The 23221-nt window shown below is 44.6% G+C and overlaps 1 protein-coding gene across 1 annotated transcript in view; it reads right to left on the reverse strand.

Annotated features, from left to right (window-relative positions):
* Positions 1-23221, reverse strand: part of ALMS1 (ALMS1 centrosome and basal body associated protein) — a 59679-nt gene that overhangs the window by 25222 nt on the left and 11236 nt on the right. Inside the window, exons 3-10 of the mRNA XM_053402132.1 lie at positions 22034-22154; positions 18931-21187; positions 14273-14432; positions 11553-12944; positions 11129-11259; positions 3118-4855; positions 2641-2766; positions 705-875 (exon numbers count right to left, since the gene is read on the reverse strand). Coding sequence (XP_053258107.1) covers positions 705-875; positions 2641-2766; positions 3118-4855; positions 11129-11259; positions 11553-12944; positions 14273-14432; positions 18931-21187; positions 22034-22154 — 6096 coding nt within the window. The remainder of the gene's footprint in view (positions 1-704; positions 876-2640; positions 2767-3117; positions 4856-11128; positions 11260-11552; positions 12945-14272; positions 14433-18930; positions 21188-22033; positions 22155-23221) is intronic.

Below are 23221 nucleotides of genomic sequence, written 5' to 3' on the forward strand. Positions count from 1 at the left end.
AGAAGACTACTTGTGGCTCAAGGTGTTTTTCCAGGGATCACAGCATCTAATCATTTTGCCCTTCGTTTTCAGAAATCATCTTCACCCACAATCTTTTGCTGATGAATAAAAAAGAGCATCCTTTTCATGGCATCCTAAAACTATCCTCCGGTACTGCTGCTCTGAACTGCTGTTCTGTTACTTTTGTGATTGTGTGATTTTGTAATTTTAGTTTAATATTTTAATGATACAGTGGTACCTTGGCTCTCGAACTTAATCCGTTCCGGGAGTCCTTTCGACCCCCGAAACCATTTGAAAACCAAGGCGTGGCTTCCGATTGGCTGCAGGAACTTCCTGCACTCATGCGGAAGCCACATCAGACGTTCGGCTTCCAAAAAACGTTCGCAAACCGGAACACTTACTTCCCGGTTTGCGGTGTTCGGGAGCCGATTTGTTCGGGAGCCAAGCCGTTCAAGAACCGAGGTACCACTGTAGTGTGTTTTTGTTTTCAACCAAGATATTTTTCTGGCTCCCCCTGGAAGCATTTGGTGAAGGGCAGATTATAGCAACAGCAACAAGTTATTTCAACTCCCATAGCAAAACAATCATTCTTGGGAGACTCCGGAGCTAGCACAATACATAAGAGGCTTCCAAACTGTAATAAATATTCAGATGCCACAAAAGCAGCTCTTGTTCCACCTTCAGAGATATAGAAGAATAGTCACCTTTGACACCTTCCTGTACTCCTGCATCTTCTCCTGTCCAAGCCTCCTTAGGAATAGCCCTTTTACTATAGATGCCCTCTCTGTGCTTGATAGCTACAGGACTTGGTGGAATCTCATCCCCTGAGCCAAGTGCCTGTGCTGGAAATTTTGGAGGGGTAGCATCGTTTGATCCTGTTAGGAGACAGAGAGTAGGGAGACCAATATATATGTATATATATGAAAGAGGACTGGGAAAGTAAAAGTACATTAAAAAAAAAGACACAGAAAAAATAAACATCCTGCAGCAGCATGTTTCTGTGTTGTAACAGTTCTAAAGTCTACAACGGAAGCTGATTTATATTCTGGGTCAACAGCACTTGGTCACCTAACATTTTCCCAATTAAACGAGACATATCCCAACTCTATCAGTTAATTTAGTTCTTTTTAAAAATGGATCTATGCTTTCTTGGATTACGAGAATCCTCATTACTGAACTCCACTGCGGTCCTGGATGGACCAGAGCAGCGCACAGAAACGCCGTTTACCTTCCCACCGGAGCGGTACCTATTTATCTACTTGCACTTTGACGTGCTTTCGAACTGCTAGATTGGCAGGTGCAGGGACCGAGCAACGGGAGCTCACCCCGTCGCGGGGATTCGAACTGCCGACCTTCTGATCAGCAAGTCCTAGGCTCTGTGGTTTAACCCACAGCGCCACCCACATCCCTTTTTCATTATCTGTTAGCCTGCCTCTTATTTAGAGATCCAAGAGATTGCTTTTTGAAACCTCTGTTCACACAAGCAAACAGGTACACCCTGGCAGAAACGGTTGGGTTTCTTTTGAGTGAAAATAATAGCTTCATAACACACAGGAAAAATGAGTTAGATGGAATCACTTCAAGTTGTGGTGATTCGGAGGTTTAATCTGAAATCAAGCTAGATAGTGTCTCTGGTATCTTCTCTCTCATACTTCATGGATGTTGGCTTATACTATGGATTAATGTTCTGTATTATTTGGTAGAGTTTTGTCATGACCTTCAGCTAGAACAATAAACTTACAAACTGAACATTACAGAACTACGTTCACAGAGTTCCAACCACTAGCTATGTCTTCTTGGTTCCGGTTCCAACCAAACACGATAGACAAACAACAGAACCTAAAAGCACGTGAGGTCCAATTTTGATCAGGTCATCTTTTCCATCAGGGAGAAGCTCAAAGCTATTTCCTGCTTTGAGGAAGAAAGACTAATAAATTCATGCCAGTCTTGTGATTGAACTTAACAAATAAGAAGCACCGTCCAACACCTTAGAAAGATGGTCCAAATGAGAAGGAATCGGTTTCCCATTCAGTGGCAGGAATCAGCATTATTCAGAACTACTTTACAGGTCAAGTAGTAATAAAGGCAAGCATGCCTCTGATTATGTACAGAGTACAGGTTAACTAAGCTCTTGTACAAATACAGGCAATGGGTCTTTGTTTAAACTGAACATTGCACTGCTTCCCAGAATACTTCACTGATACCTTACCTAAAGGTAAAAACGCATAGAAAACTGGAACAAAAGAGGGAAACATTGCTGGAGGGAGAGAAAGAACTGGAATGAAGCAGCTTTCGAAGCAGAACCAGGAAAATTAAAAACGTCTAGGGTCCACCAACACTGGTAGAAAGAAATCATGCTGCCTTTCTAGCTACTAAATTGTTCCCCCTGTCATTCAAATCTAAAAAGCCATTTCACACCAAAAGGCAAAGCTTAAATGAAGCACGCATACGAGTTCTGTTTCTGCTTTACAACTATTGTAAATCTAGACTATTGCAGCTCAACTCTATTCAACACATTTAAACACAGCAGAACAAACTGCTTATCTTCTTGCATTTTATGCAAAGTCGGTTCCTTGGCTCTGCTGAGAACAGCCATGGTACTGAGCAGCTTAGATAAAAGTTTGGAGCAGCAGGAAATACCTGAGTGGGAGCTCTCCATGGTAGTCTCTGATCGGACCCGTGAGAGTCTGAGGGTTTCCTTAGGACAGGGAACGTAGTACATCTCTGAGCTCCCAGGTGGTTTATATGGCAGCAACCTTGGCGTACCTGCAGGCATGGGAAGCAAGGTGGACAAGACAAGGACGCAAACTTAGCACCAAATGCGATACTACTTTAACCTTATAATCTGTTGGCATAGCTAGGATCCTAAATGTATACACTTCGGTCCATGTAAAGGCCTGCAAGGAACAAGGCTCTCACCTGCCTTGTATGACTTTTCCATCCCACAGAAACTGTTGGCAGTGGATTCACAAGCTAAACCGGTAGATTTACTCACATATCCCTCAAGGAGAAAGTAGGTCTCACAACTGAGAGGGGATAATATATAATATGAACAAGGCTGCCTTGCTCATTAGGCATAGCTCTTCAGATCAAAGGACAGTAAATTAAACTTCTCACCAGCCTGCCTGTTCAAAACTGAGATGTGGCTCATGGGAGCAGCTGCAGTATTCAGCATTTCATGACTCTTTCGATGAGAAGGTCTCAGAACTTCCACGTCACCGCTGTCATTGCTGACAAATATCTCTGCAGAATAGGTTGCCCTCTCAGGGCTTTCTGTTGTTATTTGAGTGATGGCATCCGACGACATCCTTTCTGTTTGGGAAGAGGCCGTGGTTTTTAAGTTCTCTTCGGGACTCTGCCAAAACGAACCCAGTACTCTTGTGCTTCCTCGGTCTGTAACTGGGAAAATCTGCCTGATCTCCAGTGGCTCCTGACTTGGGGCTGGTTTTGCTACAACTGGAACATGGGAATGCTTAAAGTGGGACTCAGGTGTAGGTGACCTTGGAAAGTATGCAGAATCCTGAGTGCTTGTGAAATGTTCTGGGGGTTTCAAATTAGAGGTCGCTTCTAACGAATGACTTGGATCATTTAGAGTTGCTGGATGAGGGTCGCTTTTAAATCCACCAACTCGTCTCTTTTCAGCGTCAGCATCTATTAAACTAGGAAGAGGCAAATCCACATGCTTTTGAGAGAGGGTCATGTGGACACCAGACAGGGCTTTCCGGGTTGGTGATGAAGGAGAGACTGGAATGGTCGTCGAAATGTGATCTGGGGAGGAAGCGGGTAACAGGCCGCTGCTTCCGGTGTCCATGGCTTCAGCCCTGCATAAATATTGATCAGAGGCAGATTTGCTCTCTTTTGTCAATGTACTTTCCCTGCCTGGAGGAAAGTGTGGCTGAGGAATACCAGCAAAACTTCTCGAGACATCCTCTGCCTTTTGTTGAGGTGAGTTGAAGGGACGGAGAGGATCGGCCACAGTTTCTCCTGGGTTAGATTTGTTATCAGAAACGTTAACTGAAGGCCTGTCGTATCTTTTTAGCCCAGCAGAGCCTTGGTAAGCAACCTGGGTTTCTTCCCGATTCTCTGCAACTGAGTGGACCTTTTGATCAGTGCAAATCGGCTGGGAATTCTCCACAGAGGCAGAACTCTTTTCCTGAAGATATGCCTCCTTGCTGACAACCATGGGCACATGACGATGGCCGTCTCCACCCGGACGAAATTCAACACTCTTATCTGGCGCATGAACGGCTGTCATGCTCGCAGAAGCACAGGGTTGAGGAGTTCCCACATGCAGCTTACTAGACTCCAGCTGTTCATTGCTAATTGACTGGGTTTCCAAAGGACTGGCTTCAGGAGTGCTGGCACAGGGCACACGGGAAGATGATGTCCTTTTACGGGATGCAAAAGTAATGGATGTGATTTGTTTGGCAGATTCTGTAGAAGAGGTGTCCGCCAATTTTGCCTGTGCTGAGGCACTCGCTTCTTTTCCTGTGGCTTCCTTGGTGGCACCTGTCAGCCCCTTCAGACTTGGGTCTGTGGCGATAGACAAGGGAGTGTGTACATTGTGGCTGGAGTCTGAGAGATTTTCTGAGTGTGCCCGCGGCTGGTCGCTGACATGACTTTGGTCACTGGTCAAAGACGTAATCTCGGAGTCATCCGGAAGGGCACGGTCAGTTCCACATACCACCCTAGGCTGGGCTGCACTTAATACAGGGCATTCAGCTAGTTGGGAGTCTTGTATCCGAATGTCCTTTTGCAGCTCACTGTCACTTGAAGTTTTTGAGAGTTCAGTGTCTGTCTTCAGAATAGAACTGCAGCTAGAAATTCTTTCATAGCTGTTTCCCCGCAGCCCATCCTGTCAAGAATCCAAGACAAACAGAAAGTACATACTTTAATAGTACAGATCCACAACAGCAAAATCAGTTCAACAAATTAATGTAAATATTTTTATATTTGATCTGTCACAATCAATGGGGCAGAGATAAAACCAATGAATCCTGCATGTACAAACAACTGCCAAATTAAGAAGATCAGAGGACTTTGTCTTAAAGAAGGCTTCCTAATCTAAACCTCAACAAATCTTTAACTTTAAAGAATAGAAAAGGAATCTTTAACTTTAAAGAATAGAAAAGGAAGTGAACCAAATCTCTTGCCTCCAAGTCCCAACGGCGTCAGACTGCCTCCAAACATGCCAAGATGTCACCATGAACAGAGAGAGTCAAAGTGAGCCCCGATTTAGTGGCACATATAAACTAGGGATGGAGTTTAACAACCCAAATCAGAAAAATATGACTACACAGGCAAAAGTTGTGAAGGCACCAATGCTATCCCACCACTTCCTTCTGACACTTCTAAGAAATTTCTATCACTTAGATCCTGCATTTAAAAATAAAAGCATTTTCAAGGCTGCTTGCAAAGTCCAAACATTATAAACCCATCAAGATCAAAGAACAAGCAATTAATAGACATCAGTAGAAAAATCTAACAAATCAAAAGAACAGGGAAGTTTGTCATTAGGAACCTTTTGGAATAATAATACAGTTAGCCTACAAGTTAGCCTTCAACAATTTTATTCTGAGATCTTGTGTTGAAGGGCAATGTTGTTGTTTTTGTTTGTTTTTTGTTGTTGTTGTTGGATAATGTTCTGGGAATTGTGCCTAAAGCCAAAAGTTGCATATAGTCAAAACCCATTAGATTCAATGGCAGGTGGGATTGCCAAAGTCATTCTTCCTAGAACTACTTTCCTCCCCTCCTTTTTTTTTTAATTTTACCTTTTTTAATTTGCCATGTGCGTCATGCTGAATGCACACAAGTTGAAGCTTACTGTAGTCCCACCCACCCCTCCCACTTTCAGAGTCTATCTAAAAATGTGGCGGCTTGGTGGATTTCCCTAGGGAGAAAATTGCACAACTGCAGTATCACCACCCAAATGTGTATTGTTCTCAGCAGAATGGCATTTATGAAAAGACTGATCTGCCTGATGCACAAAGCAGGTCTACGTTCTTGTAATCAGCACAATAAAAATGTAAAGGTTTTATTAAACGTCAGTTAAAGGCAACATTTAATTCTACACTTTACTGATAGGTGGTTTATTTGTAGAGGCACCTGTGGATGGCTTCACAGAGGCAGGCAATTTCTAATCTAGATTTGAAGACTATTTCCAACAGCTCCGGTGTCACCCAGTTTAATCTGTTTACTGAAATGCCAATCTAAATAATGCATGGGCAAAAGAGAACGGTGTAAGCTTTGAACTCCACTAGGCTCTCTTCCTAAAAAGGAATAAAGAAAACCCCTGGCATGTGAGGTTTGCAGCTTTACTGAAACGAAGCACACTTTTGGGCATGCTACGGATGAAGATTGCCCATTAAAATAGAATAAAAATTCTCATCTTTCCTGCAGTTAACGTCAAGTCTTTTGTGAGCCAGAGAGAGAAATTATAAAAGCTGCCATTATTCCTTTGGAGGCAGCGATACAATAAATGCAAAGAGATATCCTCTTGTTTACCTGATGTAGTAAAAACAACTTATTCGGCACTAGTAAAAAACAAAGAACAAGAAACACCAGCCTGCTTCAGTAAAGAAGGCTGAAACAAAACACGTCTTTTCAGAGCAAAGATCACACAGCAAACTGTCAGTCAAACAAACAAACAAGGAACCTTTTTCAGATGCATGCAGAAAATTCAGCAACTCCAGCTTCCTGGAGTGAAAATTGTTTCTTGGAAGCAATTAGAGAAAAACGGATAGTATTCAGGTGCATTACTCAACGCTTCAAAACATGCTGCAAAGCCTCACCTCACCCCCACGTCAGCACCAGAGGCAGAGGCATTGTTCTCTTATGCTGGGAACAGACAAGACAAACAGGTACAAAAATCAACAGGCATTTAAATCTATGAGTTATTCAAGAACGTAAAACCAAGATGCTGCCTGCATTACGGAGTTCTTTAATACAAAAGGTCTCCCTGCTTACCACCACTGCTGCACCCCTAACGTCAAGAAGCACAGTAGCTTCTCACATTACTTTGCCATACATGTCTATCAAAGACATGGGCAGGATTGAAAATGACTGGATAAGGTGAGTGTTTGAACTTTTGAAAAATGAGATACAGGCCTCAAATGGGCTTTCTAGAAAATATTCAAGAAACAAGCCAGCAGAAGCATCCCTGAGATGAATTATTATTATTATTATTATTATTATTATTATTATTATTATTATTATTATTACCACTGTTATTAACCAGCCCACCTGACTGGGTTTCCCCAGCCACTCTGGGTGGCTCCCAGCAGAATAGTTAAAACACAATAAAACATCAAACATTAAAAACTTCCCTTCAAAGGGCTGCCTTCAGAGGTCTTCTAAAAGTCAGATACAGTTGTACGTTGGAAGGCAAACAGAATCTGTTCCAGAAGTCCGTTTAACTTCCAAAATGTTCGGAAACTAAAGTGTGGCTTCTGATTGGAAGCCACGGAAGCCCCGTCAGATTTTCAGGTCCCAAAAGAACGTTCCCAAACCGGAACAATCACTTCCGGGGTTGCGACGTTTGGGAGCCAAAATGTCTGAGTCCCAAGGCATTTGGAATCCAAGGTACTGTTAGGTTTCTGCTTATACCACTGTGCAGTTTTCGGAGTCGTAAGACTCTGTTTACATTCCAGACTGTTGGAAGTCTCACGGGAGACGGATGTTGATGTTACTGGTTTCCTGTTTCTTTGTGCAGTTGGTTCTCTGCCTCACAGAGAGCAGATGTATATTCTTTTCTGTCCTGCGTAGTTAGAAATAAAACATAGAGATGTAGCTCATATTTCTCATCCTTCTGCTGCTATTTGTATACTCTGCAGAATGGGAAAGTGCCTGGAGCCTCATCAAAGGCTTAGGTCATTAATCACCGTCGGAGATTCCGAAGGCTCGACCGGAGGAGCAGCTCAGTCGTACGGAGTTCTGACAGGTACGACTGCAGTTGTTTATTTCCTTGACATGTGAAGGGAGGGTGTTCCATGGGGTGGGTGCCACTACTGAGAAGGCCCTCTGCCTGGTTCCCTGTAACTTCACATTTCTCAGTGAGGGAATCAGCAGAAGACCCTCCGAGGAGGACCTCAGTGTCCGGGCTGGACAATGGAGATGGAGATGCTCCTTTGGGTATATGGAGGGCCAGGAAATCTGTAAGGTTATTGTTTGAGAGCAAGCTGTATGAGTAATCCTGAAAGCATGTATGGAGGTGGGATATGCCCTAGGCAGCCACTTGAGGCTCATTCCATTTCTTCTGAAGGAGATTCCTGCATTGCAGGGGGTTGGACTAGATGACTCATGGGGTCCCTTCTAACTACAATTCTATGATTCTGTGCCAACACCTGGGAATAAGGTCAAGGCTGTCCTGCCTGACAATAAATATTCCATAGTGGCAGAAGTTTCATAAGCAGGCAAACTGGCATTCCAAAAGGTAGGGATGGGGCTGAATTTCCTGGGGGGTCGTGGTCAGGAGCTGTTTCCCAGTGGTGGGTGGGGCAAAACCTATAAACACACACAAAAGCTATACATACACAGAGCTACACAAAACACATCACAAACACACACAAAGCTAATTCATGCAGATTGGCTGGGGGAGGGATATTTTTATCCCCAACATGGCAATAAGGAGGCCCCTCTCTGCTCCTTAGCTCATTGGTGAGCATCAGCTGAGAAGAAGGAGGCCCAGTCAAAGGCCGATTTAGGGGAGCATGTACCGGGCGCAGAGCCTTGGGTGCGCCGCCATAGATGCCGCAGCTAAAATTTAGAATGGAGTGCGAGAAGCAGAGGGGCGCTGAATTTTTGCGGCACACAAGGCGCCACGGACATTTGAGACCCCGAGATCCGCCAGTGGCCCAGTTTTCATCCCCAATGCTGCATGCTGGGTGGGAAGAGTAAAATCAGTGTGACATGAAGGTGTTCAAAATCAGGTCTTCTGCATAGGTCCTCTGATGACATTGCAGCAAGACAGGGAAGGATTTTTTTTTTATGTCATTTCAACAATTTGTAAGCCGCTTAATTAGTCATCTCCAGGCAGTGTACAGAAGACTTAATACAATAAAACTAAGAATGGGTTAAAACTTTAATTGTATTTTTTATTATCAACTGGCAGTGTGAAAGTGAATGGTTACTGGCATCTGGCATTATATATGGCGATTCACCAGAATCAATGTCTTATCAATTCTGGCAATACCCCATAACGGAAGCCAAGCTGGGATGGAAAGAGGAAATGATCAGTGGTGACTATGACACCAGCTGTGTGAAGTTGCCCTCAAAAGGTGGGGCAGATTACTACGGCTCCTTTGGATTTTGAGTATATTAAGGAAAACAAGTATTCAGCTACGCAAGCCTCACTTATTTCCTGTTTATGCTTTTCAACTGACAACATACAATCTATTGTTTGGTTTTCGTAACTAACTACAATAAAACTGCAATGTAAAAAGGTAAAGGGACCCCTGACCGTTAGGTCCAGTCGTGCCTGACTCTGGGGTTGCAGCGCTCATCTCGCTTTACTGGCCAAGGGAGCCGGCGTACAGCTTCCAGGTCATGTGGCAAGAATGACTAAGCCGCTTCTGGCGAACCAGAGCAGCGCACGGAAATGCCATTTGCCTTCCCGCCAGAGCGGTACCTATTTATCTACTTGCACTTTGATGTGCTTTTGAACTGCTAGGCTGGCAGGAGCAGGGACTGAGCAACGGGAGCTCACCCCGTCGCGGGGATTCGAACCGCCGACCTTCTGATTGGCAAGTCCTAGGCTATGTGGTTTAACCCACAGCGCCACCCGCGTCCCTAAACCGCAATGTAAGATGTACTAATTACAACATAAAACTAAAAATGTGTCTGCGCACATACATACATACAACAAGCCTAATGTCAGTTTCACTGCCGAGATAAAGATAAAACACTAGATCCTCACCGACAGAGATCTGACAGGAGTCCTTGCAGATAGAAAGTTTGTATATGTGTCACACAAACACTAATGATCTGCTGCTAATAAATAGACATAAGCCAAATTTGCTTGTAATACTGAGTTACGTTTTAGTGCTACGTGGATGAGTCCATGCCAAACATCAAGCTTGTGTTCTTCCCCTCCTTCTACCATGTGGCCAGCATGACAACTTTAGCAAAGTTTAGTTTCACTCTAGCAGAATCCCTGCCTAGCATTATGTTTGAACCAGGAGTCCCAATTTAGAACAAGCTCTGTTAAGTTTCATAACAAGACAACTTCACACCTGGCTTGAACTTGGCTTGTTATCTGTTTTATTTAGGGAACTTGTATACAGCTTCACATCTCAGAAAAACCTCTAAGCGGTTCACAAATATTTCAAGCAAAACAGAAACAAATTAAATGCAATAAAATACTGCAGATATAGATCTTTTTTTAAAAAAACAACCATGAATACATTAGAAGAATTCCATCATTAAAATAGCACAGTCAGCGAAAGAACAGAATAACCATCCTTGTTATGAATCTTATTAGCTTAAACTAGGTTCCCTGCTTCAAACATAATGCTAAGCTGGGAGTCTGTAAAAGTGAGACTAAACTCTACCCAAGTCTTCCTCCTGGCCATATTCTTCCATGTAGCTTGGTCTCACCCTCACAACATTAAACCATGGTTCAGAATGTATGTGTGCACACTGCCCATAACACTAACAGCTGAAGCTGTGCTAGCTATGGCACAACCAAGCTGCACATTCAGCTCACACCAGAAGCGCTATAGTTCGGTGGCAGAGTGCATGTTTTGCATGCGAAGTATCATCCAGACAGAGCCAGGAAAGACCAGACTTCTCAAAACAGACATTCTGACTTGCACTGCAGTCAAGAAGAGCTAGTCCCTTGTCTTCCGAATACGGGACACATACTGGAAAAGGTGACCTCCATAATATGCATATTATAAATGTTTTAACCAGTCATCCAGTTTCCAAAAATCCCAAGCTATGTGGAGATGCTATTAAAAGGTCACCAGCACTGTGCACATGGTAAAACCACACCACTGGGAAAAAAGTATCGCTTCCACATTATTGTTCCAATTAGTGCAACACTTTTTTTCTTAGCAAAAGCTTGCGATTCTGTCCTAACCCTACTATGCTTCCTAAATCTGCCTCCTGGTTTCCCCTGGTTCCTTCTTACCTTAAAATTTCCAGCTTTCCTGGCACTCAAAATCTGCATTCTCTTGATCTCTTCTATCATCCGCCGGTCTTCCTCATTTAAATCAGCCTCGGCGTCTGCAGGTTGAAGAGTCAGCTTCAGTTTCACCCAGGCTGCCAGAGAGATCACAGAAAATGAGAGTAGAAGTTGCTAATTCAGTCTGATGCGTTGGTAGGTGGTCCATGTTCTATTAAGGTAACTGCTATGGACACACAAACCAAGAATGGTAATTAAACAGGGAGTTTGAAAGACAGCAACATTAACGTATGTTCTGCTAAAATTTTGCAGGATTAATTTCTGATTAGACTGATCTTTTCACTGATTCTTGGAGAAATACTTCGACTTCTATTACACTTAAACAAACAGCAATTGTGCCTCATGGAACTCCTGAGGTTCAACTACTTACCATGTGCTTTTTCTTCTTCCTCCTCAGCACTCTGAAGTATCTGGGCTGCATGCATTACAGGGCGTTCGTCTTCCAGAAGCGTTTTGACACGAGCAGCCAAAGAGTCCAAGCTACTGCCGTTCTCACTCTCTTGGGACGCAAGATCCCCTTTGCTACAGGCTACACGGGCTCCAGCTGAGACTTGTTTCTGACTATGTTCGTTGTGCTTCTCCCCCTCCCCCCACTGTGTTGTGTGTAAAACGGGACGTTCACACCGCAGAAGATTCTTCACTTTGATACCCAGCGAGTCCACACTGCTGCTGTTTCCACTCCCATGACTGCCACCCATTTCTTTCCTGGTTTTCTGCAAGACTTGCTGACCTTCCTCCCAAATATTAGAGGCGCTGTCTAAGGACCCTGCGCTAGACGTAGCTGCTAATTCTTTGACATCTTTGGGGGTAAACAACTTGCTGTCTGCAGCACTGTCTACAAAGACGGGCAAGCTTTTATTTACTGTGGCACTATTACAGCCTTCAGGTTCTGATCGCCTAACAGGCTTCACGGTCCTATGTTCTTCAACCGTTACTTGGGAGGGTGGCATTGTCTCTTCTGGCAGAATTTGATCATTGCTGAGGACATCTGCAGCTGGCTGACCATCACATTTTAAGCTACCAGTGAAGCTAGCTGTTTTGGAGAGCACATTGTAGCTGTGAACACTTTGCCTAGCCAGCGTCTCATCCCATGACCACATTCTCTGAATTCCTGGGCTGCTCCCCTTGAACAATCCAGAATCTCCGGAGCCATCCATCTTTTTTCTTTGCTTTAATGAACTGTCCAGGTCTGTGGAGGAGATGGATGAGGCGGATTTAAAGTTTCGGCTTGGGCTCCTAGTTTCTGCCTCTGCCAGAATTTTCTGGATCTCTTTTAATGTTTCAGATCCTATAAAGAAACATTCTTTTTCTCCTCCAAGAAGGACAGCTGAAGAACTGATTTTTTGACTTATGCTTTCTTCACCTTTTCCATGAGCTAAAGAGCTAGGCGAGAGTTGGTCTTGACTTACACCAAGTTCCTTTGAATCAAATCTGTCCATCAGTCTCTGTACACATTTTGGAGATCTCCCCTCACCAGAATGGATGTTGGACGGCCATTCTGGGGTTACGTGACTCTGCTCTGCTGTCTTAGGAGGAGCTGAAGACTCAAAAGTGCCTTCTCTTGGCTCTGGAGTCGGAGTACGTAGTTCCAACTGAGGGCAGACAATGCTGCCCTGATTGAAACAGTCTCTGGAAGCCTGGTGGGAGAACTCTGTAGGCAGTGGAAGATCAGTACCAGGATCTGACCCAGCTGGGGCATGCACACTATGAATGGAAGAGTCAAAGCTTGACTGTATAGCATCTATCACAGAGGCCGAGTCTCCTAGAAGGAAAAGAAGAATGGTCAGAACTCCAAGTATCCCTTGCCAATGTTCAATAACCATAAGTCCTTGTCACGAACCGAAATAACATGGTGTAGGTAATTATACCGGAAAAGTAAAATATTTGGAGCATAATAATCACCAGAGTTGAGGGACGCAGGTGGCACTGTGGGTTAAACTACAGAGCCTAGAGCTTGCCGATCAGAAGGTTAGTGGTTCGAATCCCTGTGACGGGGTGAGCTCCCGTTGCTCGGTCCCTGCTCCTGCCAACCTAGCAGTTCGAAAGCATGTCAAAGTGCAAGTAGATAAATAGGTACCGCTCCGGCGGGAAGGTAAACAGCGTTTCCATGCCCTGCTCTAGTTCGCCAGAAGCGTCTTAGTTATGCTGGCCACATAACCCGGAAGCTGTACGCCGGCTTCCTCGGCCAGTAAAGCGAGATGAGCACCGCAACCCCCGAGTTATCCGTGACTGGACCTAATGGTCAGGGGTCCCTTTACCTTTACCTTTAACCACCAGAGTCAGGTTCATCAAGATACCCCATTTAAAAGCTTCCCAGTTGCTTATTGGTCTGTTTTCATATGGAATGGGCAGGAAGATAGTGCTAAAAAATGACTGTCTGATGACCCAGGGTTAAAAGATAACTGAAAGTACTGGCAGTGTTTATCAGTTTTCTGTTGGGAACAATCTCAAATACAGGTAAAGAGCTACTCGAAATTTTATATAAGAAAACTGGAGGATTGCTGCCAAATTTAGGAAACCCTAATGAACAAGGGACTCTTGTCTGATCGCCTTTCAGAAATTGGAAGCCAAAAAGGTAGCTTCACTGCAAATAAAGTGTGAGCACCTAAAAAGAAGATTCACATCAAAGTCTTTACCAGTGTCATGAGTAGGAGAAACCCCTAGGACCCACAGAGTAACACGGACAGGGCTTTTAGTGTGGCTGCCCCTGTTCTGTGGAGCAGCATTCCTGCCAAGATAGGACAGGCACCCACTGTCTGCAGTTTCCTGAAACTGAGAGTCCATTCTCACGGACTTTCCCAGTTGAGCAAGCGGATCTTTGCCACGAGTGTTTATCTGTTAGGGTGTTCACTTCAAATGTATGTGTTGTTTTTGTGTTTTTAAGCTGCCTTGAGAGGGGGGTTTAGGAGGTGGCTCCATCTAGCTGAGCATTTGATTTCCTGTGGCCAGTGAGGAGCTGCTGGGAAGTCCACAAACACAGCGTGAGGGTAACTACCTTCCCCAACAACTACCGTTAGCAATGATGGCTATTAGCTGCTGACAGACCCACCTATCTTCCACGAATGAAGCTAATTCATTTCCCGCCCTTACCTTCTGATAACTTCAGGCGTCGCGCTAGCAAATCATTGGATGTCTTCAGCGTTCTGAGCTCAGTGGGAGAGAATTCTATTTCTCTGACTGGTCCTCGGGGCATAAATGGAGTCAGTATGGACGAAGGTGACTGATCGATGCCCAGGTTATGGAGGTAGACCTGATGCAAGAAGCAAACACAGTTAATCTGGGGCAGCAGTCAAGGACTGCCATGTACAAATGAAAATTTTGCCAATTACCACCATCCCACATAAACCGCACAAAACCTGAAAGGCAGAAATAATTCGGCATGCAACTCTCTACAACACACAGCATGGGAATCTGTTCATTCGGATTCTGTTCATTCAATCACCAACACTACAAAACTTCTGTTTCAGGGTGGGGAACTGGTGCCCCTACAGACGCAGTTGGACTTCAACTCGCATCAGCCCCAGCCAGCATGGTAAATGGCAAGGGGTGATGGGAACTGTAGTCCAGTAGTAGTAATTTTATTATTTATACCCCACCCATTTGACTGGGTTTCCCCAACCACTCTGGGCAGCTCAGTAGGAGCTAATTTCCCAGAGGTTGGCCACACCTGTACCTTCACCGGAGAGAAAGGTACTATAAAACTCTGAGAAACCTGGATATGGTGCAAGCACACATGTGCAAGCACACAAACCCCTCCACATTCCTTTAAAAGCCCAAATAAGTAACCACTCACAGCCTTTCCCAGCAAAATTAAAAGCCCTTCCACAGCAGGCACACCATGTTTCTTCCTTGCCAGAAAGACATTACCTGATACCTATACTATATTTGGAAATGAAGGTGAAATCACGGAAGGGAAAATCTGTCACATCTGTGTATATTAAATGCATGGTTTATTCTGATAAATCGGTCCTGGCCTGGCACTGATTTACAAGACAAATTCCCTCAAAGACTGCAGGAAAGGTGGCTGAATCTCAGGTGCCAACCACAGGGATCCAACGAACATTTTTGTCAGGTGTAAAATAAACCCTCAACCTTTAGGTATTTCTTACACCTCTTAATGAAAAGGTGCCAGGCCACCTTTTCCAGGCCAATATGTGTCAAAAAGGGAAGAGACTTCCTTGTCTAGGCACTGGTATGCAAGGATTATTACTCTTTTGAACAGCATGACTTCCAACAAAATGGGTATTACATCTGAAGGGAGCCTTAGCTCAGTTTCATCAGCAACAGGGACTCATCTGCTCTTCCCTGCCCTGAAGTAGCAACAGGCTGGGGGAAACAACGGCCACAAAATGTGCAAAACTAGGGGGTTAGGGGGAGTTATGAACATGTATTCTTCCAGTTCCCCCTCCAAAGCAGGCCAGGGCATAGATGCACAAAATTACATTTCCCCTTAGAAAGGGTCTGCATATGCCAATTGTCATGTTTAAAACGGTAAAGGGACCCCTGACCATTAGGTCCAGTTGTGGCCGACTCTGGGTTTGCGGCGCTCATCTCGCTTTATTGGCCGAGGGAGCCAGCGTACAGTTTCCGTGTCATGTGGCCAGCATGACTAAGCCGCTTCTGGCAAACCAGAGCAGCGCACGGCAACACCGTTTACCTTCCCGCCGGAGCGGTACCTGTTTATCTACTTGCACTTTGACGCGCTTTCGAACTGCTAGGTTGGCAGGAGCTGGGACCGAGCAGCAGGAGCTCACCCCGTCGCGGGGATTCGAACCACCAACCTTCTGATCGGCAAGCTCTAGGCTCTGTAGTTTAACACACAGTGCCACCTGCGTCCCTAATTGCCATGTTTAGAGGTGTGGAATTATTTCTGAGCAGGTGAGGCCGATGTGTGTGTTATTGCACTATATTTGCAAACACTGGCAGGACGGGGAGGCATGCAGGCATGAGTTCTGGGAGTCAGGCTGAAAAGAAGCAAGCCACTTGTTTCCTTTCTGCATGGGTTTGAAAGGGAAGGAGGGAATAGCCTTGCTTTCTCTGAGACTAACTCTACCAGTGTGTGTAGCCAGTGTGGTGTAGTGGTTAAGAGCGGTAGTCTCGTAATCTGGTGAACCGGGTTCACTTCCCTGCTCCTCCACATGCAACTGCTGGGTGACCTTGGGCCAGTCACACTTCTCTGAAGTCTCTCAGCCCCACTCACCTCACAGAGTGTTTGTTGTGTGGGGGAGGAAGGGAAAGGAGAATGTTAGCCGCTTTGAGACTCCTTCGGGTAGTGATAAAGCGGGATATCAAATCCAAACTCTTCCTCTTCTTCTTCTTCCCCCCACCCTGGGACCTCTGAACTGCAATGGGGGCGGAGTTGCCCCTCTCTAAGCCATAGGAGAGTTGATGCAGCCCATCTGCTCTAATACACCAGGTTTTGGATCAAGTAAAGGAGCGATAGGTATCCCCATCCTAAGTGTACATTCTACTGCAAGCAGCGCAGTGTAAAGAGATCACATTTCCACAAACAGGCAGATGCACGTTTATGTCTGTGGGTCCCGCTCCAGCAAGTGATAAGAACATGGAAAACTGCTTTCTCACTCGGATTCCCCTTGTTAGACCTGGCAAGAAGATTGGTGGGGAGGGAATATAAAACGAGGAAACCTTTCCTCATCTTTGTCCTGCCCCTCTTGCGCCATTTGGGGTGGGTGGGGCTACATTTCTTCATGTTAATTCCAAAGACCAAATTGGTACAGCAGGACAATCTGGCACCAAAAAAAAAAAGGTAACAGGGAGAGAAAACTGCTTATTGCAAAAGACTCACCAATTCATAAATGAGCATGTATTTATTCCAGGAACCCACAAGGGCAAATATTAACAGGCAGCCACCATCAAAGTAATTCTTTTATTACCAAAGACCAATTTTCAGGAGCTGCTGTTAAAAAGGCAGGTGGGCATTCATTCCATGTCAGCAGTTTGCATGCTTTCGTGCTAGAGATAACTTGAAAAGAATAGAATATTTATAGGGTCTGAAATGTGCTTTGCCAGGAGTTTGTTGTACCAGCTTCTTCTGTTGTTAGAGACATGTGGGTGTGAATAATTTTCTCCCTTAGACTCCACTAAAAGCTGGGCTTGTGTCACAGAGTAGATTTCTGGCATGGAGTATCTCAGTATGTCTGCCCAGAAGGAAGAGACTGGAAGGTCACAGGCAGCTCTTCAATGCAATAGTCAGAAAACATTAAGCTCCTCACCACTTAGCTATCCTGTCTTGTTCTTCTCATTGCAAAGACACTGATTCACTTCTTCTGTCAGGCCAACAACCTCAGCATATGCCCTATACGATCCATCTTACAAGGAATGGCTTGTGCATTCTTCTTATGCAACAGTCCAGGACTTTAAATTGTGCTTTTATATCAAATTTCCTTTTCTGCATATACTGTAAAGTTTTACTGTTGCTATGGCCATTGGCTAATGAGAATATAGTTTATTTATCTATCTATCTACGCAACCGTCCTCACCAAAAGACCATAAGGTCTCAGTTTTATGTACATGATAATTTGTCCAAAGCTCCTTCCTCCGATCCACCCTTGATATAAATTGGACAATTTACTATGCCACAAAGGAAGACCATTTTCAGGCATTTTGTTTGGAATACTTCAAAATGTGACACATTGAGAAGAACAAGGGCAGGGGGAAGGATTAGCAGATCTTATTAGTAGGCAGATACGGGGGGAAATCAGGAAGCTGCTAATGAAGTTATTTTCTTTGTAAAAGGAACTAATTACTTGTTATTAATTTTTTACCACGCCAAAGCATATTTTTTTCTGTTTCCCATGACAATGCTGAGGTCTATATAATATTTTTTTTACTTTTTTGTCCTTTTCTCTTTTTTTTTACCACAATGGTGATGGTTTCCAATTTACAGTTTTATTTTTTCCTATTTTCAAAGTGACAAAATATATAAAATATATATCCTTAGGCACCATAAGGCACTGGGCACATCCAAAAATGTCTGGGATAGAAGATTCTCTCTGACATGCTCAATTCTGTACATGCAGGATGCTTCCTGTTCGAAGGATGTTTCCACTCTGCCACGGTAGAGTCCAGTTTCAGTCCCTTCTACAGATTTAACTAAGTACAATGGTACCTCGGGTTACATACGCTTCAGGTTACATACGCTTCAGGTTACAGACTCCGCTAACCCAGAAATATTACCTCGGGTTAAGAACTTTGCTTCAGGATGAGAACAGAAATCATGCTCCAGCGGCGCGGCAGCAGTGGGAGGCCCCATTAGCTAAAGTATTGCTTCAGGTTAAGAACAGTTTCAGGTTAAGAACAGACCTCCAGAACGAATTAAATACTTAACCCAAGGTACCACTGTACTGTAGTTGCTATTCTGGTATAAATGCTACCTATGTAATTGACCTTTCTATGTTTGTATGTTCCATTACTGTTGACACTGGCTCATTGGTTTCAGTGCTAATGCCAATACTAGAAAGATCCAATTACCCACCCCTCCTTGGTTCAAGACTCCTGTCCCTTCCGTACATGTGGAGATGAGGACATCTATTTCGATGGAAGGAGAAGTATTTGGCAAAAAGTACCATGCATACCTGTCTCCAACGGTTAACAGAGTAGAAAGACCCTCAAGGAATTCATGCGTATGCACTATAGGTATACCATAAGATAAGATGGCTGTGGAGCAAATGTACCAACTGTAACTGCAAACAATGACGTTTTAAAATATTGTGGCAAAATTAACTTACAGGTATTCTTTCTTCGATGTTTATCTCCCTGTCATATGGAGTTTTGAATACTTCTTCCAAACTGCCATGCAACTTTCCAGAAACAACTGAAGATCGCACTGAAGAGCGTCTTGAAGACTGTCTTGAAGAAAGTCTCAAGTCACCGCAGCTGCCTGTCCCAGGACTAGTTCTTTGATTCAAGCTATCTGGTGAAACATCACTAAAATGGCCCAAACTGATCTGGTTGGTACAAGGAAGAAAACCCGGCAATTCTCTGGTATTATCTTGACAGCCATCTGTCTTTTCTTGGCTACCACTAAGAAAGCTGGCGTCTTCTCTGAGGAGTTCAGCAACTCTTTCACTGGAAATAAAATTATCTGGATTTCCTCCAGTGGCACTTTCACCAATTTCTTCATCGCTGGAGACAGTGGAGACAAGAACAGCTGTATAATGTTGGGAATGTGCACCCTCAATGTTAGCATCAATCTGCTTGACTCCAGACGCTCCTGAAACTCTACCCTTATCTTCTACTGGATGAAGATCTTCACTGTGGGACGTTTCATGACCTACTTCAGCCCTTGGCATCTCTCTGCTGAGTGCGACCACAGAGTTTTCAGACTGAGACCTGGTAAGTGGCAGCACCTGTGGCGGGTTTTTATCATAAACATGCAGGTTGGTCATGGAGCTTTGCCCATAAAAGGATGCTGTCAGCCCTGCCTTAAGATCAGCCTGGCTCTGCTGCTTTAACAAAATGCGGTTCAAGGAATCTGCTATTGCACTGTAGGCCTTCTGCCTAGGAGAAGCGCCACTTGAGCCATGTAAAGCCAAGGCATCAGACATCCTCTCAGCTGAATGACTCATGTTCCATGCCCCAACCTTCTCCATGAAGTTGAGAGAAGGTAGAGACTGAATCCTACCTTTAAGAGGATATAGAACCTGGAGACTACCACTGTTTTCATCTTTTGATGCTTGGCCACTTTGAAGGGCAAGCGGCTCTCCCGCAGACGGTATGCAAGTATCATCCAGAGAAGGTACGCGAGGCTCTTCCATGGAAGGAAGGAATGTATTGGAACAAGAGTTATTTGAGAACTCCTCATGTAAGCAAGGGAGAGAGGACTGAAGGACAGCTTTGACCGGGTATGTCATAGCAGGAACTTCCCGAGTCAAGCTTCTAGTTGTAAAAATTCCTGGAGTAGAATGATGAACGGGATGCGCCAGATGTAAAATGAATGATCCCTCATTAAAGGAAGGTGAAATTCCGACATCTTTATGTTCCCTCTCTATACTGAAGTCTGAATGCATTAATTCACTTTTGTCCCCCATCTGGATTTCTACCATGTTACGGATATTGCCATGCTCTGCAGCTACAAAGACTGGCTGGTGGGGTGCAGGGACATGAAGTTTAGCGTCAGCAAAAGCCGGAACAAGCTTCTTTTGCTCCTCAAATGCAGCTTCAGAAACATGCTGCAACTCCTGCTTGCTCAGAAAAGGGTTCGAAGATATCCCAGGGATGGTGCAAGAATCACCCAAACCCACCCTTTGTCCCCTGAAGGACACATTTGAAATGTCTGAAGATAATTGTTCTGAATTACCGGCATTTCTAAAGGGCTTTCCCTCCGAATAAGAGAGCACGTTCAACGAATCACACTCAGGAACAGTTCTTCTTTCTTGCCCAGGTGGTTCTGCAAAGGTTTCCAACTCCCTTTCCCCATGAACTACATTTTCCATTAGGGGGCTCATTTCGTTTTCAACTGGATCCTTTCCCAAAACACTTTTGCCAGACGAACTCTCGGAAGATGAGAAGCCAGAATGCTTGGATAACCCCACCTCTTTCTCCAGAATTTCAAGGAGGACAGGCGCTGGCACACGGCTGTCCAAAAGGAACAGATCCTGCCCCCAAGACTCATTCGGAGGAAGAGACGTTGCCGACTGAGGATTTAGCTGCTTCTTTGAACCTGGGATTCCCAAATTCTCATCGCTGGAGCCCAAGGTTTCAGTCCTTGCATCAAGGTGTTGCGTATGCTGCTCACTATGATGAGCCTGTTCCCTGGGAGTGGGCCCAGAAAAAGAAAGGGGATGCTGGGAGAGACAACTGCCAAGGCTGGTATTGCTAGGTGCCATGCTGCTGAAAGCCAAGGGATGCTGAGACAGTTTAAAGTAATCGGAGAGAAGAGAAGAGTCTGAGCTGACATCTGTGGCTGCCAGCCGCACAGCTTCACTCATCCGCAAATGGCTTGAAGACTCTTCGGAAGCAACATTAGAAGCATCTGGAGTCCCTCTGAAAGAGAATTGGGGGTGGGGAGCTGGAATTACAATCCTGCATTGCAGCCTAGCAGTACCCAGAGAGGAAAGATTTCCAGGTCCAACACAGCACAATATTCCCCTTCAAAAAGGTACTTTAATAAGTCACTGTCTCTGACAACATAAAAAGGTAAAGGGACCCTTGATCATTAGGTCCAGTCATGGCCGACTCTGGGGTTGTGGCGCTCATCTCGCTTTACTGGCCGAGGGAGCCGGCATACAGCTTCCGGTCATGTGGCCAGCAGGGCTAAGCTGCTTCTGGCGAACCAGAGCAGCGCACGGAAACGCCATCTACCTTCCCGCCGGAGCAATACCTATTTATCTACTTGCACTTTGACATGCTTTTGAACTGCTAGGTTGGCAGGAGCAGGGACCGAGCAACGGGAGCTCACCCCATTGCGGGGATTCGAACTGCCGACCTTCTGATAAGCAAGCCCAAGAGGCTCAGTGGTTTAGACCACAGCACTACCCGCGTCCCCTCTGACAACATACAGGCATGATTTTGTTAGGATGAGCTTCCGGCCTTCTAATGGTTTTTGGGGGGTGAAGGTGGACCTCTTTGGATGAAGCAGCATTAGAATCAAAAAGCCAGTGGTGCTGCAGCGGTTAAAGCACTGGACTAGGAACTGGGAGAGCCAGGTTCAAATCCCCACTCAGCCATGAAGTTCACTGGGCTGACCTTGGGCCAGACAGCCTCTCAGCCTAACCTACTTCACCGGGTTGTTGGGAGGATAAAATGGGGAGAAGAATGCACACCATCTTGTGCTCAGTGCATTAAACAACACAGCTAACAGAGTACAAGAGAACAGTAGGTTTACCCCACCTTAAAGGAGCAAAATCCGTTCTGGTTTGCTGAAAGAGGGTCTCGTTGAAGAATGTTCGGCCTTGCGTTGAGTATGTTGTCATCAGTGGGAGGTTGGGAGAGAGGCGACTGTCCTCAGCTTCTGTCAACATTACAAACACCATGGTTATGTGGCAAGACTGAAAAGTCATGGCTTGCTAATCAAAGCCTTACTAATGCAAGCGCCCTGCCAACTGGCAGGAGCTTTAAAAACCAAATATGGTTGAAAATGTGTAATACGGCAACTTTAAATGGCTAAAGATGAATCAGACTGAAAAACACAGATTTCACATATGGTATAGTCGTTTCTAACATAAAAAAACCTTTAAAATAAATTTTATGGTACAGCTTTAGGGAAATGTGTGACCTTCCTCCTCTTAGAAAAAAGCCTCAAATTTCTGAGAGAAATGTAACTTAATGAACTTTACATCCCCTTTTGAGACCTGGTAATCAACGTTAACATCTATAACCTGAAATCCTGCCCATATTTCAATGAAGCTCATGCACATATGCCCAATCTAATTTTGGTGGTTCCTATTAGCTGTTCCGCTCTTCGGAGGAAGGCAACAAGCTTACTTAAAAAAATTCATTTTTGCCATTAACTCAGCAAGAAGGATTATTTTAAACAGTACAAAAAGACTTTTAAATCTTTTAATGGAAAAAAAACAACCCAAGCTTCACCAAGTAGGATGATCTAATGCATAATGGGTCAAATGAAATGCAAATTAGAAATCAATGACTTTTTTCTGTCATATAAGGTCTTAATACATGGATTTCTTATCTGTTACTTTTAAGTAAGCAAGAAAATGCTTCAATAATCATAAAAATGTTGATGTAGAAGCCCCCTCCCCCAGTCTATCCCCAGCCTGTAGAATAATTTGATCACAGAGTTGCTTGGCATCCATCTGTCTCGAGAGACAATGGAAGTGTGCTTTTGGGGGTGAAGTCAAACTGTTGGAAGGTTGCATTGCCTACTATGGCCGTAGAGAACGATACGGGGGAGACATGTTTTGTTGCAGCTGGAGCAGACGAAGGCAGACTTCGTGTTGCATTTGAAGAAATCTTTGTGACACAGAGTTGGTCTGCCAATGGGCCCGGTGCCTAAAGCCAGCTCCCCATAGAGCATGTCCTTGGCGATCATAGAATATGTTTGATTTTGGAGAACGCAAA

The sequence above is a fragment of the Podarcis raffonei genome, chromosome 9 (assembly GCF_027172205.1).
Source record: "Podarcis raffonei isolate rPodRaf1 chromosome 9, rPodRaf1.pri, whole genome shotgun sequence".
NCBI classification, from domain to species: Eukaryota; Metazoa; Chordata; class Lepidosauria; order Squamata; family Lacertidae; genus Podarcis; species Podarcis raffonei.